The sequence below is a fragment of the Linepithema humile genome, chromosome 4 (genome assembly GCF_040581485.1).
Source record: "Linepithema humile isolate Giens D197 chromosome 4, Lhum_UNIL_v1.0, whole genome shotgun sequence".
Lineage (NCBI taxonomy): Eukaryota > Metazoa > Arthropoda > Insecta > Hymenoptera > Formicidae > Linepithema > Linepithema humile.
Genome location: NC_090131.1, coordinates 22913696 through 22928535, shown reverse-complemented (window position 1 = coordinate 22928535; position 14840 = coordinate 22913696). Strand labels below are relative to the sequence as shown.

General features: G+C 37.9%; 2 protein-coding genes across 8 annotated transcripts in view; one reads left to right on the top strand and one right to left on the bottom strand.

Annotated features, from left to right (window-relative positions):
• Positions 1–14840, bottom strand: part of LOC105672535 (protein artichoke-like) — a 386355-nt gene that overhangs the window by 25759 nt on the left and 345756 nt on the right. Inside the window, exon 1 of one of the 7 annotated variants that reach the window (XM_067353621.1) lies at positions 8351–8486. The exons of the other annotated variants lie outside the window; for them this stretch is intronic. The gene's annotated coding sequence lies outside the window, so the exon portion shown is untranslated. Of the gene's footprint in view, positions 1–8350; positions 8487–14840 lie in introns of those variants that run through there. 7 annotated transcript variants of the gene reach the window in all.
• Positions 12252–14752, top strand: LOC105672537 (alpha-glucosidase). Its single transcript, XM_012367547.2, has 2 exons — positions 12252–13519; positions 13980–14752. Exons 1-2 carry the CDS (start codon positions 12270–12272, stop codon positions 14452–14454), a joined length of 1725 nt encoding a protein of 574 aa, XP_012222970.1. The 5' UTR covers positions 12252–12269; the 3' UTR covers positions 14455–14752.

The window sequence follows — 14840 nt, the reverse complement described above, 5'->3', positions numbered from 1 at the left end:
TCTTGTTTAAATATACATATATTTTATTTTAGTTCAATTTATGTATCAAATAATTACATTTAATAGCAACATATGTTCCATTATAATTATAACAAAATAAGCACGATAAAAAAAAATAAATAATAATCCGACTAAAATTAAAACCAGGCTATCCGTGAAATCGTAGAAGTACGCATTACGTATACCGTCACATACACGCATGAACATTATTTACGAGTAAGATCAGCTGGAAGATTACGCGACATTCCCATCAACCTGCTTTATATATTCAGATTTCAACACATTGCGCGCTCCGTATATGTTTCATGTGATCGTAACATATTTTCTTGCGACAATATATCCTCGAATATATTCGAGTATTACTCACGACAGAATTAGGGCGTTAGTTGGTGCAATACTTTAAAGCGAAAAAATGGAAATTCCTAGCGTAATGAATATGTACTAAGGTTATATATAAACGATATGGCAATAAACGACAAGGTTGCTTAAAAAAGAGAATTAATTAAAATGTAAATATATGCCACTTGGCACACACACGTATATGTATTACTTTCAACTGTGCATTTATTGATAATATTGAAATCAAACATATCGTTCTGTTATTTATTTCGAAATCGTGAAACGTGAAAAGTGCATTATGTCTCATAAAGTCTAATTAAAACCACTTTACGACTAAATTGCTGGACTCAGCGTAAAGAGACGGCCGATCAGATTATGGGCTATACTTTAAGCACCGTCTAAGCAGTAATTTAGCTGGGCACCACTTTAAGTTTTGCCAAGCAGAAGAAGTGTAATCAGATTTTAACTCGTGCATCTTACCAGCTATAAGAGCTATTTAAAATTAGATTTTCTTTCGACGAAAAGCCGTTATGGATGCACGTTAATTAACATAAGATACGACAAATAAAAAAACAAATTTTGTTTTTATCACGATGTAATAGTACAACTTTTTGTAGCAATTATTATTACTTGTGCGTAAAAGCAATACAAAGGTAATTAGATAAATCAGCATTTCAATATTAAATTAATTAAAATTTAATATAAATTTTATATTTTCAAATAAAATATGTATAACACAAATTTTTACTTTTTGTAATTATTTTGGTAAAAAAATTATTTTATATTAATTATACATATATATTCATTAATAAAATTGTATTCTCCGTGTTTGTAGAAATACGATATGTATTTACCTCGCATGTGTGATTATAAAATAAAATTCTATAATATAATATTCTTGCATATTTGTAATCAACTAAACAAAGAAAAATGAGAATGCACTTATTCCGTTCCTTCTCACAATTGTCAGAGTTTAATAAGTAGAATTCAATATAAGTTGAATTTAAAAGTTGAATGAGCTCTTAATGCCCATGATCGTTTTATTCTTACTCAGCGAGAAAAGAATTCTTTCCATCCAATCAATCTTAAACAGATTAACCCTTAGAAGAAGTTTTTGCCGCTTCCTTGAGGTAATATCCGGTTAAGTCATCTCAGTTGTTAATTACAGCGATTTCCAGTTATCGGTTCATCAACATGTCATTAATTAAGTCCAGACATGTTTGTCCTATTGTTCCGAAGGCTCTCTGTTTAAAAGCCTTGCATTTCTAATATTTAAGAGTTTATTAGATTTCAAAATCTATTTCCATTCCTGCATTAGTTAATATGTAGAAAATATTTTTTTTATAAGTCATTATCTAGTTTTACTTTTTTTATACCACAGTTCTCTATTCTTATTTGTTAATTTATAGAAACTCTGGAAACTTGAAATATGACTGATTTACTTTGAAGGATTTCAATTAAACGTTGATAATTCGACAACATACGCCTAACAATATTGCAATATGCCTATATGCTTTATGCTTGTGGACCGACGTGCTTCTGCAATAATGTGTATGTACTGGAACCACCTGAATGCCTGCGTATTAATGGAATGTGAACCATTCGGTAACAAGTAGACACATAGTATTATCACGCTGTTTATATAATATAAAATTAATCACTAATATAGTAAAATTTATATCGATTTAGACGAGCGGAGAAATAAAAGTTTTAGAGGAAAAAATACGAATTTCAAAAATTTTATCGGATAAATAATACGCATTACCTTGTCAGTGTAATATTTATATTGAGATTAATTGCTATGCCATAAAAATAATGACTATAAAAAATGATTTCTGGCATAAATATAATGTAAAGTTAATTTTATTACACAATTTATGTTATAGAAATATTCAAATAGTCAAATGTTAGCAATGTTGGCAAATTGACAGCAAATATGATCAACAAATTTGCCAACGTTAACATTTTGCTTGTTGAATAATAAATCAATTTTAATTATGAATATCATTGTTATACGCTGTGATTATACAAATTTTCGTTTTTAAATGCTAGTAAACTTTGATTACAATTATGATTGTTTAATCCGAGTAAATAGATACGTAATATCAGTAAATGCTTGATAAAGAAACTTAATATCCAGTATTAATAGCTGTATATATTGGGATTATCCGATTTAGATAACTAACAGGTGTTGGTGCTGATAAATGGTGCTCGGTAGCAAAATAATATTTACAATCACATGCCTCACTACACTTTTATGAAGTTAATCTATAGATTAATTTTTCTGATCTCAATTACCGTGCTTGTTTATTATTTCTTTAGAGATTAACACAAAAATAATTTATGTAATATTACACAAACTATTACATATTATTAAGGTATTCATTCAAGCGTACAATCATACGTTATTCACCGAGTCAAGACCTAATAAACTGTTATAATATTGATCGAGAAATGCATAATGGGGCATTAATAACTAATCAGACTATTATATCAATCTTTCAATAATCATAAATTTGCAACGATAATCGCGCAGCGTCGGTGAGCCGTCATTCATTTTCATCAATAGAAATAATCCTCTTAAGTTGAACGCGAAATCGGCGTAACGATCTCATCATACACACGTGTACCTCTGCGCGTTTATTCCTCGCTGTCGATAGTTCGAAACGCGACGGCGGTGCCGGTTGCAGAAGTAACAGCGTGCTGCGCACATATCCTTCCTCTCGCCAATCATCTCGGTTATTTGAATCGCATCCACGTAATTATCGGTGCACCCACGCGAGCCCGAAACGGCAGGCACCGATCGATGACACAGATTGGGCAACGTTTCTGTCGGCACATAAGCGTATCGGTTCCGAGCGGGCGCGCCGTCCCTCTGCACGCTGCGAGCAAACATTTTCGATACATCGATCATTGGTTTTTTCGTCCGTGCTATGCCGATGCAGTGTGCCACGTACAGGTAGTGTATAGTAGCTAGACTACCGACTAAACCCGGCGTACGCGTATGCCACGCGATGCGTGCGTCACATGCCATCGGTATTGCTAATTGCGCCGCCCATTAAGGATCCTCCAATTTGCACAATGCACGCTCGTTACGATTAGCAGCGCGCTGCGGACTGTCGGCGTATATTTAAAGTGTCGTATATCGTACGGAGCTTCCTCTCTCCCTTACGCGCGACGACGAGTCGACCGGCGGACACGCGTGTACTCGTACGTAAATGTACTCGGCAACGCTGAATTCAATTTATCACGTTGCGCGCCGCGACCGATGAATTTTTTTTCCTATCATCGGCGAACATGCGTAAAACGAGACGCGCGGAGACGAGAGATAATTATTCGTGCGCCAACAGACCTTTGCGTCATATTCTTTTTCTGAATTGTGTACTGCAGGGATCACGACGTAAATGTACTTGTTACGATAAAATAAAAAATTCAAGATTTTATTGTAAGTTTGCGAAATAAAGTAAGATCGATGGGAATAAATTACTCTTCGAAAGCAATAAGCGCGTGTTTTACTTTCAGAAAGCTCTTGTTGAATTAAAAATGAAAGGAACAAACTTTTTAAATTATATTGTTGAAATCAAAATTAATGTCACAATATTCTAGTTGCACACTTTTTTATCAGATATGTAAAGATTTTAATTAAAAATTATATATATATATTATGCAACACATTATTATAAATAATGAAATTATTATGTTGATTAATAACAGACGGAAATGACTTTTGAAATTTAGATTTCATAAAACATGGATATCGTGACATTTAATATATTCCGCTGTGAAATACACAGTTGCATTTTGATGACGAAATCTCGTATATGATTTATGCGTGCGGAGACTATGAATTTTATACATGTAAAATATTTTTAAGACTTTTTTATATCGTCTGTACAAACTATGTGCGCATTGCAATATTATTTTATTAATGATTTTAAAAATGTTAATTTCGAACTTAATTAAATGTAACATTTCAAATATAAGTTTTCGCTGCAAAGTGAAATGGTTTTATTAAGAAAAGATGTAATTTGACGGTTTCTTCGCTCATTTGTGTCTTTGATGTATTCAAAGAATAAGTCCAATTTTCTTACTTCCTTTTTTCTTTAATCTTACAAGCATGAAGAAAGTACAAGATTGCAATACGACATAGCTCTTGGAGCAGAATAAAGTAAAATAAAGTTTATTTTTCAATCAATTGTACATCTCTTTTGTATTAATCATTCTTTGTTATATTATTGCAATCTCTTATTCAACACGCAAAATTAATATTTCAAATCGCAATTACATTTGATAACTAATGGTTTTTCATCACGCAAAGAAATAAATGTAAAGATTGTTTTATTGAAATAAATTTTAAAATAAAAATTGTCATTTTTTTTTAAATTGAAGATTCGAATAATCAATTTAGACGTTTAAGTCATAAAATGTATTCCCGCTTTCATTATATTGAGGTAAATAAACATTATTCAAGCTCAACTTTTTAATTAAAACCGTGCGGTAAGGGTCAAGAAAGCTCACGGGAGCAGATTATGTACGAGTGCTCAATGCGGAAGCCGCTATTGACGCGCTTGCCGAGTGCTAAAAGTGCGTGCGCGGACTAAGTATGCGGGCGGGCAGGATTAGAGCGGCATCGTGTACGACCACCGCCATGCGTTTTAATTATGGTCGTCCAAGCTCGCTCGCTCGTCTCGCACGTTCTCGCGTACATTTGCGTACATTCGAGCACGGCATGCTATTTCACTCGAGATTATTCCTCCTAATTATTTTAATTGCTCACACTTATGGGACACACCGCGAAGGCCAGCATGCAGTCTAAAATCCACTGAAAACCTACGCGAGGTGAAACGTGATTATCTCGGAAATAGATATCACAAATGGATATGCCGGCCTGTATTTTATGTAATGTTATGTGCCTGGAATAATTAAAGACTTCTTCTTCGGTATGTAAATTAATTATTCATCATTTCTGATATGTGATAAATAGCACCTTATTGATTGGCGCAGTCACGATAGCTGGTGGATAAAAATAGTAGAATAAAAGAATCGAATTTATCGAGTGCAATATATTCATCGCAAATGCCAGTAAAATTTTAGACTATTCGCGACAATAAAAATGCATTGTGTACGTTTAAAGCAAAACGTTTAAAGAAAAAAGCAGAGGTTTAAGTCGTATCCGCGCGAAAGTATTTTCCACGTCGCACCGTCTTAAAAAACCAACGGTATGTAATACAAGAGAAATATTTTCCCTTTAGCTTTCCGCGCGCGTCCGACTCGTATTTTGTCGTTGATGCCGTTGCATCGCGCAAAATATCGCAGAGAATGCCTCCACGGAGGGCGGTTTATATATTCCGTCGCCGATCTTCAACGCGTTTCACTAAGACGCCCAGATCGGCGCGCGTAACGAAACGCTCGGATTGATGCAATAACGTTCCGACGAGAACGCCGACGAGGTACGTCGCGCGATCGCCCCGCGGCGTATTCTCTTTCCGTTTTCATTCCTCGCAATACGCGGATAAGCGACCGGCATCGACACGGCAACGTTCGCCCAGCATCGTCGCCGTGTGAATAGGCCGCACGATCTTCCCCCGAGACCCGTGAAACATTCTTCGCGTCGGCGGCTCATAAATATCACACCTCACCCTTTGCGCTCTTCCTTCCGCGTCGCCCGTTCTTCTTCGGGCCGCCCAAGCGCGGAGACATAAAGGGATCGCGGCGCGGCTTAAAGCGCGATTCAACGTCGACGATGCGACTCGATTCATGGAGGCTCGCAGGAGTCTGCGATCTTATCCGCGGACTTGAGACTCTTTCGTATCGTCGCGGCGGATGAAAGACGACGTTCTCCCCGTTCCCGGGGGCATAAATGCGCGGCTATTCAGCGCGCCCGGTTGTACTCAGAGTGTATACGCGAGATGTGTGTTATCGGTTATTTCCATTCGTCGTTATCAGACGCGAGAAATCCGCCCGCGAAGCGGCGCTTTGCCCCTCGCAAGCGAAATGCGACGTCGTTACTCTGCCACATCCCTACCGCAAGCATCAAGCACGCGACAAGGTAAAGCGCGTACCGCTGATGAGGGTCAAAGTATTACGCTCCGCGGATCAATAACTTACATGGGATTTTATAAAACGCCTGCATCGGCGGAATTCCTTACATAAATTATTCAGATCTTTAATCGTCTCACGAATTATTTACCTATCAATTTTCTGGAACGCAATTTTTGAATTTGGTCTCGTTAAAACTGGCTTCGCGAAAGCCACATTCACTCGCTTATAATTAAATATTCAGAATTGCAAAGCGAATTTAAATATAAATTAAAATTCTATTAGTATATTTGCATAATAAATGTGACAAGAGAGGAATTTGTGCGACAAATGAAAATTTTATCAGTTTGCGAATTTAGAGAAATCAGCTTAAAGCTCCGCAAAAAAGTAATATTAACTTAAATCTCAAAAGAGTGAAAATCCTGGAAAATATTCCACAATCTTCTCTTTTGTCTTTCTTCTCCCATCTCTAACTCTTCCATTTCGCGCGCACGAAATGTGTTATCCTGAAATTACATTCGACGCGCATTACCGAGCGTCTTAGTTCCCGCAAAATCAGTTTCAGTCTGCCTGTCGATGTCTCTAACACAACGAAACTTTCACGGTGAAAACCTTGCGCGGCCTATCCTATCTGTCTCACGTCTCGCCTTTCTCCGGCGGGAGTTTCCGGTTTTCCTTTACGACGAGACGACTGCGTGCGGTAGTTGTGTAATGAGGTGCCAGACAGTGCGAGAGTCGTTTACATCGAGACTCGAGGCGAAGTTTCCGAAAGGAGCCGGCGACGTCGACCGACCGAGGAGCCTTCCCGGATTTCACGGCCGGAAAGGGGCCGACGACCGGTCTGGCACTCTTTGTTGGCGAGACGCGCATAATTATAAAAAAAAGAAGGAAAGAGGTACGAACGAATGGAAGATCTCCCAGAACTTGATCCGCGGCTTTGAATTACGGTCGCTCTTCTGAGAGATATCGTACGACGTTGCGCCAAGTTTTAAAGAGCTACAGCTCTGCATAGAGCGAACCCGTCGCGGAGTCACGTCTCGTTTTATAACGGATACGAATGGAAATCAGAAATATCCTTTTTCAGATCCCTTTTAACCCTTTGCATTTGATGTTAGCTCTGTGTAATATCGATGTGCATTACATTATGAAATTAAATTCGGATCTTTCCGGATACCGGATCAGAAAAATAATGATAAAAAATCAAATGGTATATTACCATTTGTATCTTTTAATATTTGCGCGATTATATAATTTCATAATTTTCAGATAAATAATGCATTAAGTTATTATACATAGAATATATGAGTATGAAGGATTAAAATCCTAAATATGTTATCACAAAGCGGATTGCGTTTACGCGGAATTCGCTTGTATTAACGCTCGCATGTTATTCAAAAAAGCATTCTAACAGATTTCTGTAATGACAATTTTTGTAATTTCATTAATATAATTTGGAAAATTAATAATAATACACGTTTCCCTATTAAGTAAAAATATGTTTCGAAATTCTCGAAATATTATTTTGTTTGTTCAATTAATTAATATAAAATTACAATTTGCCGCTCACACAAGATAATAATGTTACCTTTGTTGTTCACTATACGCCCTCGTTATCACTCAGGGCGTGCATTTGTTTAATTGAATAACGCGGTCGTAAAACTTAATACATCGATAAATATCATCGTACTATCAAAATTTCAAATAAATTCGTATGTTTTACGAAGTGTGACAAAATATGAAGCCGATTAATAAATGTACAAAGCAACCGAATAGTCCTTAGCTTTTTTTGTTTCTTAACGCGTAATATAGAACGTGACGTGGAGAAATTCCTATAGATTATGTTAAAATGTTCGCGTAGCTCCATTCGAGCTTATCTAAAGTTCGCCAGCAAAGTATTCTTTGCTGAAATCCAGATATGAAAGTTCGCGCTGCAAATGGAAGGAATGTCGTGAATTTTAAAAGAATGTGCTACCTGTCGACGATTGTTTGCAGATGCAACAGATGCCACTTGTCGCAACGGAAACAAGATGCTACATCCTTAGATAAAGTCCAGAATCTTCAATAAACTGAAAATTAAGTATCATATATTTACGTTTATTTCAGTTTCAAAAATTTGCTAATTTGACGCAATCCTACTTTGTATTATGCATAATTTAACTAATCTCGAATTTAAAAATGCAACAAATATTTGCTATAAATGCACTTATCCGATCTTTTCCTTTCTTTCCTTCTTTTACATAATGCCCGAATAATTATGTACGATTAGTTCCACGCTTCGAACTTTCAGCAACTTTTAAAAACATTTCTTTGCGCAAGTTGGCAAGATAAACTTGCCGAAGCAGCTGGACAGAACTCATCGGACGAGTTGCGCGAAAGACCGTTCAGAACTAAGTCCTGGAGAGAGTGGCACGCAGCCGCCACGAACGAGGGCTAATAACCTAGGAAGTTAATTACGGCCGTAAACTGTGAGGGGGTTGTTTGACTACCCCATCGCGCCGCTGAGGGTGGCTGACATAAGGTGGCCTCGTTACATTGGCCACGCCAGTTTCCCGCCTTCGTCGCGTCGGTCTTTCCAAGCAATCATGTGTCACGAACTATTTCCGAGATGAAAATTGGCGTAAAATATAGCCGATCATCGAAAATCATACAATCATACAATCAGAAAAACAAGCTGACATCCGATAACGCGAGGTCATTTTATAATTAATTAATGGAAGCGCGCGCAGCGGAAATTAACTCTTGTCACGAGAGAACATAATTGCGAACAGATATGATTTTTGAGATTACAAATAATTATATTTTGATTTTCTCTCGTTGATTCGTACTTGACGCATTTCACAATTTGCATCGTTGAACCTTTTGCTGCTATGTATTGTTTATTTTTCTGTAAAAATAAGAATTAAAATTGTATACGTTTTTTCTATCAAACATATTTGCCGATAAGTCGAAAATGTTCCAAATTTTAATATTTTTCTCATGATATTTTTACCTGTTATTTAAATTTGTATAAATTGTTAAAAAATTGTTAAAAAATCTATATGTGCACAATGGAAAATAAAAACAAATAAATTTCACTAATAAATAAATTGCAACGTTCGATAATAATGTATTAATTCTCCATTTTCATCGCTGTAAACGTTGGTTGAAAATGACTTAACGTGTTTTAGCGTCGGGTACTCACGCATGATAAGATTAATCGAATGAAGATGAAGTGCTTATACATGTCAACATATTTCCCCGGGGTATACTAATATGCTAGTAGAAACGTTCATAAATAACGCCGTGAGACTAAACAGAAATTTTGATAAACTTGAGAGCCCGTGGAAGTCAACAATGGGAATAGCGCTGCTAATAAGAATGATACATCATCTCGGTGAAATTGTCTTTATCGCCCGTCCGGATAATGAATGAATTAAGTTGGCTATAAGCCATGAAGAAAATTACCCATATAAATAACACCCGGAGACAAAACTTCACGGTGATAGCCGTATGAGAATTCCTGCTGACGGTAATATTTTCCGGCCATCCCGCTGCATTCGTAACCATAAATTATTCCGTGAAACGCAAACGTTTTTGCCGGTTATGTTCTTTAGAGACTGCACTTTTAATCCGCGGCCAATTTACACATTGTCGCTTTATTACTTTTTTCTCCTTTGTGTAATTTGTGCGATTTCTCCTCGTTGATTCAATATTCCTATTTGGTTATAATTATTCGATTTCGATCTGATTAAGCCGAAGTACAATTTCTGAAAGCGCCCACACGCAATTTGTAAAATTGCATTTTTATTACACAGATTAACAATTAATTTATTTCGCGGAAAAACTGATATTTCCGCCTTTTATCGGCTGAAAAAGTCTGTTTATTTGAAATATGAAAATTGCGGATAAAGAGATATTCATCGTTGGAGTGAAACCGAGCATAAGTGCTCTTTCATTAACTTCCTTTATGCCGACTTTTCCATTTTACGCTTCACCAATATCAATAGATAAGCTGTGTTTACATTGCGTAGGAAAGGTACACTTCCTTTTCTTTCATTGGGATCTAACGCACGCGTTTTACTTCAAACGGGAACGTTGCGACAGAATATATCAAAGAATCGCAAAGTGAGAGCCGCCTTTCCGGAGTTGAATGTTCCAGAGTATCCGACAATGCCGAGAATAAAAGTAAAAAGGAAACTGCGATGGGACTGTTTCTATCAAGACTTTTTCCATTTATCAGACAATTTTCCAAAGAGAAGAGAAGAGACAAAAAAATATAAACAATATAGTCGGAGGAAAAATGATTATGCATTTTTATTCATTCGCCATTTGTGCGTAATAATGTCAAACTCCGTGTAAAGAAATTAGAAAAACTTTCCATCAACTTGACACTTTTTATACGTTATTTTACCTGTTCATTTGCTACTTGTAAAATTTCGAAGAATTATTAAAAGTATGGAAAAACTGCAATTGCCAGCTCGTCATAGATAATATTATAATATTTTAATTCAATGTATGTAAAAGAGTATTACTTCAATTTATTCTTATGCGATGAGTTATTCTTTTCTCAATTGCATTGTAACTTTCACCGTTCCCTTTACAATGCAATTTCCGCTTGAAAAATGTTGAATGATGGCACTTTATCATATTAAAAAACGAAATTCACTTCAAAGGATGTCGCCGTTGAATTTTCGAAATACAAGCGCAATTTTTATGTCGTTTTTGAATACACGCCAAGAACTTAAAGAATGAAAAATGGCCCTCGAGGTGGAAAAAAAATTTTGCAACGATGTCCACGATATTTCGCGGTAATAGCAAATTTATTCCCGATAGAACACCCGACGCCCGTGCCGAGATTAAATTGACCGGCTGTATGAGAAGGTAAGAAATGCAGGTGGCGAAACCACCTGTATAATTAGGCGTGGGTCGCGATAGCAGTTACGAGGCCAACACGCATAAACGCCTTGCACACGCGAGATGGTGCGGGTCTGGATATTTTGCCATTTTTCAAACCGGCCGGGGATCGAAAAATCTTATCGCAGCCGCGGCTGCGAGTCGATGTTATACGCGGTGTTACGAGGTCGGTACTTTTCGCAGGAAACTGCAAATCTCTTCCTGTCCGAGAACGAGTTATAAAAACGTACGGGCCGCGCGATTCCGCGAATTTCTAAAGTGGCCGGCGAAATCGATTCTCGTACACGTCGATGCACCAAAGAGCTAACATCGCATCAAGGAGCGCGTATCGGTGTGCCTCGCCGCAGGTTTTCTCGCGATGAAATCCGCGGCGTGGCATTATTTTGAAATTTGAAATGCGAAATTGTATTATCAACGATACATTGCGAAACGTGCGGCGTATGCGAAATGTTTTATGGAGCACTATCGATTGCTCGCAGCCGTTCAAGTTCAAGAAACGATTACTTGCACAAATGCTGCATCGATTTATCTTTGCGAGTCCACAAACACTTGTAAAAGTGATGGCAATGGAATAATTTTGCGTACATTGATTACGAGGTAATTAAATTCTTTACCGATAACGCTTCACAAAAATACATGATAAGTTTCTTAGTTCTTGATTGTGCAATCTATTTCTTTGTTGTGGCAAAAGACCTGATGATGCAAATGCGAATAATATTTTCATACAATTGCAAGAATTATCACGTTCGAGATACTATAAAAACTAGTCATACATACATATGAAACTACTTGGCAGTAGCTGATCACATTGCGAAGAATGTCAGCAGCTATCGTCAAGTTATCAGTCTTTGGATACGACCACACGTAATTCAAAACTTATCAAGCACTCTAACTAAGACCGATAAGACAACAATTTCATATCTGCTGTTAGGAATTTTTTCCGAAGCTCGTCGTCTATAAAATGTATCCGAGTGGATCAACAGAGTCAAACGATCACAATGCATCGTACGTGCGTTCTCATTGCGGCACTTGTCGCGCTGACCAGTGCCGCGGCGATTTCCCCGGAAGCCAGGGGTAATAAAAACTGGTACAAGAACAGTCTGGTATATCAGATCTACCCGAGAAGCTACAAAGATAGCAATGGAGACGGCATCGGTGATTTGAACGGCATCACGAGCAAATTGGAGCACATCGCGGACATCGGCGCCGACGCTATCTGGCTGTCGCCGATCTACCCCAGTCCGCAGATAGATTACGGCTACGACATCGCCAACTACACCGATGTCAATGAAGAATACGGTACTCTGCACGATTTCGACAGACTCGTTGCGAAGGCAAAGTCCCTCGGACTGAAGGTACTTCTCGATTTTGTGCCCAATCACAGCTCTCACGAGCACGAATGGTTCAAGAAGAGCATTCAGGGGATCAAGCCTTACGACGAGTATTACGTTTGGCGCGACGCGAAAATAGTCAACGGTACCAGGCAACCGCCGAACAACTGGTTGAGCGCCTTCCAAGGCTCCGCCTGGGAGTGGAACGACGTGAGGCAGCAGTATTATCTGCATCAGTTCGCCGCTGGTCAGCCGGAACTCAACTACAACAGCATCGCGTTACAACAAGAAATAAAGAACGTGCTGACGTTCTGGATGAATCGCGGCGTGGAAGGTTTCCGCATTGACACCGTCAATCACTTGTTCGAGGATCCTCGCTTCCTGGACGAGCCGCCAACCAACATACCCGGATTGCCGCCCGACGACTACGATACTCTGGACCACATCTACACGAAGAATCAACTCCCGAGTTACGACCTTCTCAAGACCTGGCGAAAACTGTTGGACAGACACTCGCCGAAGGCTGACACAAAGATGTTTCTGACCGAAGCTTACGCAGATTTAAATTTCACCATGTTGTACTATCCGGCAGGCTCAACCGTACCCTTCAACTTCATGTTCGTTTCCGACCTGAATAACAAATCCACCGCGGCCGACTTTAAACGTTACGTAGATCGCTGGTTGAATAACATGCCAGAAGGTTCACAGTACGTTCCAAACTGGGTGGTAGGCAATCATGATAATCATCGCGTAGCTTCCCGATACGGTGAGAAGCGGGCGGATCAGCTTTCCATGCTGTCGACCATTTTACCCGGTGTCACCGTGATTTACAATGGCGACGAGATCGGCATGCTGGACAGAAATTTTACATATGAGGAAACTAAAGATCCCGCCGGATGCAATGCTGGACCTGACAGGTACTGTCATGAGTGGAAATAAATCCGAATAAAATCATATCGTTACGGTCATATCATATTTTTGAAATCCATAAATGAATCATTTTGCGGTTTTATAATGTCACATCAAACTGAATGACAAACTAAAAAGATGATTATATCAAGTCAAAAATATCGTTTTAACAGAAATTATTTATAATTCATACCAATTAATATAAATACATTGGAGATATTTGTTTTCATATTTTCATAACTCAATTTGTTTTTAATAATCAATCAGTCAATTAATTCATCACTAATTCAATCAATGATAACTAATTGAAAAACTGTAATTCGTTAAAAAAAAATAAAATTTATTACGTCATCTTTTACGTTGGCTTGTTAACAAAAAAAATATATAATATGCCTTTGAAAACATATTACTTATATTAATCAATCAGCATTAATTCATTTAAATAATCTCAAAATTATATATTTTAAGGTACCATCTGAAATCGAGAGATCCGGAAAGAACGCCTTTTCAATGGGACAACACCGTTAGCGGCGGTTTCTCTACTAGCAGTAAAACGTGGCTTCCGGTGCACAGCAATTACAGGACTTTAAATTTGGCGGCGCAAAAGACCGCGGCAAAGTCCCATTACAAAGTATTCAAGTCCCTGACGAAACTAAAGAAGAAGCCCATTGTCGCGCGAGGCTCCCTGCAGACCACGTTGGTCACCGAGAAAATCTTAGGTGTAGTACGGCGACGCAACAAATCCGTCGTGACACTTCTGATTAACTTCGCCGACGAGCCGGTCACCGTCGACGCCAGGACTTGGTTGAATATTCCAGAGGAGTTGATCATCTATGCGCCCAGCGTGGACAGCAATCTGGTTGCAGGATCGCGCGCTGACACGACTCATTTCACCGTGCCCGGCTCAGCCTCCGTTGTACTCACAACAGCGGATTTGGTTTAGTAAATTTCTACCTATCTCTCATGCTAATCGATAGTTCTCCGTAAAGTGAAGTTTCCAATATGTACATATAGATGTATACAAGCTATTTTCTCTGCGGGCAGACAGTCTTGTATAAATCTCAAAAGAGAGATGTTCGAAGAAAATGTATTTATAAATTTCTTAACATCATCAAGTGTTAGTATTTGCAATTAATTATTGCGACTTTTACTTGAAATAAATGATTTGTTTGTTCATTTATGTGACTATGTATAAAATATATTTTTTTCTTCAAGAAAATAAATTTTATTTAAACCGCAAATGTTGATTTTATTATAAGATGCCAAAATTTATGCTAAAACGATATCAATTAAATTCTTAATTTGGTTCTTCCGCAGATTTATTAATGA

What these genes read in the sequence shown, in the direction of transcription:
- LOC105672537 (XM_012367547.2), top strand. Translation starts at nt 12,270, where the DNA reads ATGCATCGTACGTGCGTTCTCATTGCGGCACTTGTCGCGCTGACCAGT. An exon ending in TGCAATGCTGGACCTGACAG is followed by an intron (nt 13,520 to 13,979) that starts GTACTGTCATGA and finishes ATATATTTTAAG; the next exon opens with GTACCATCTGAAATCGAGAG.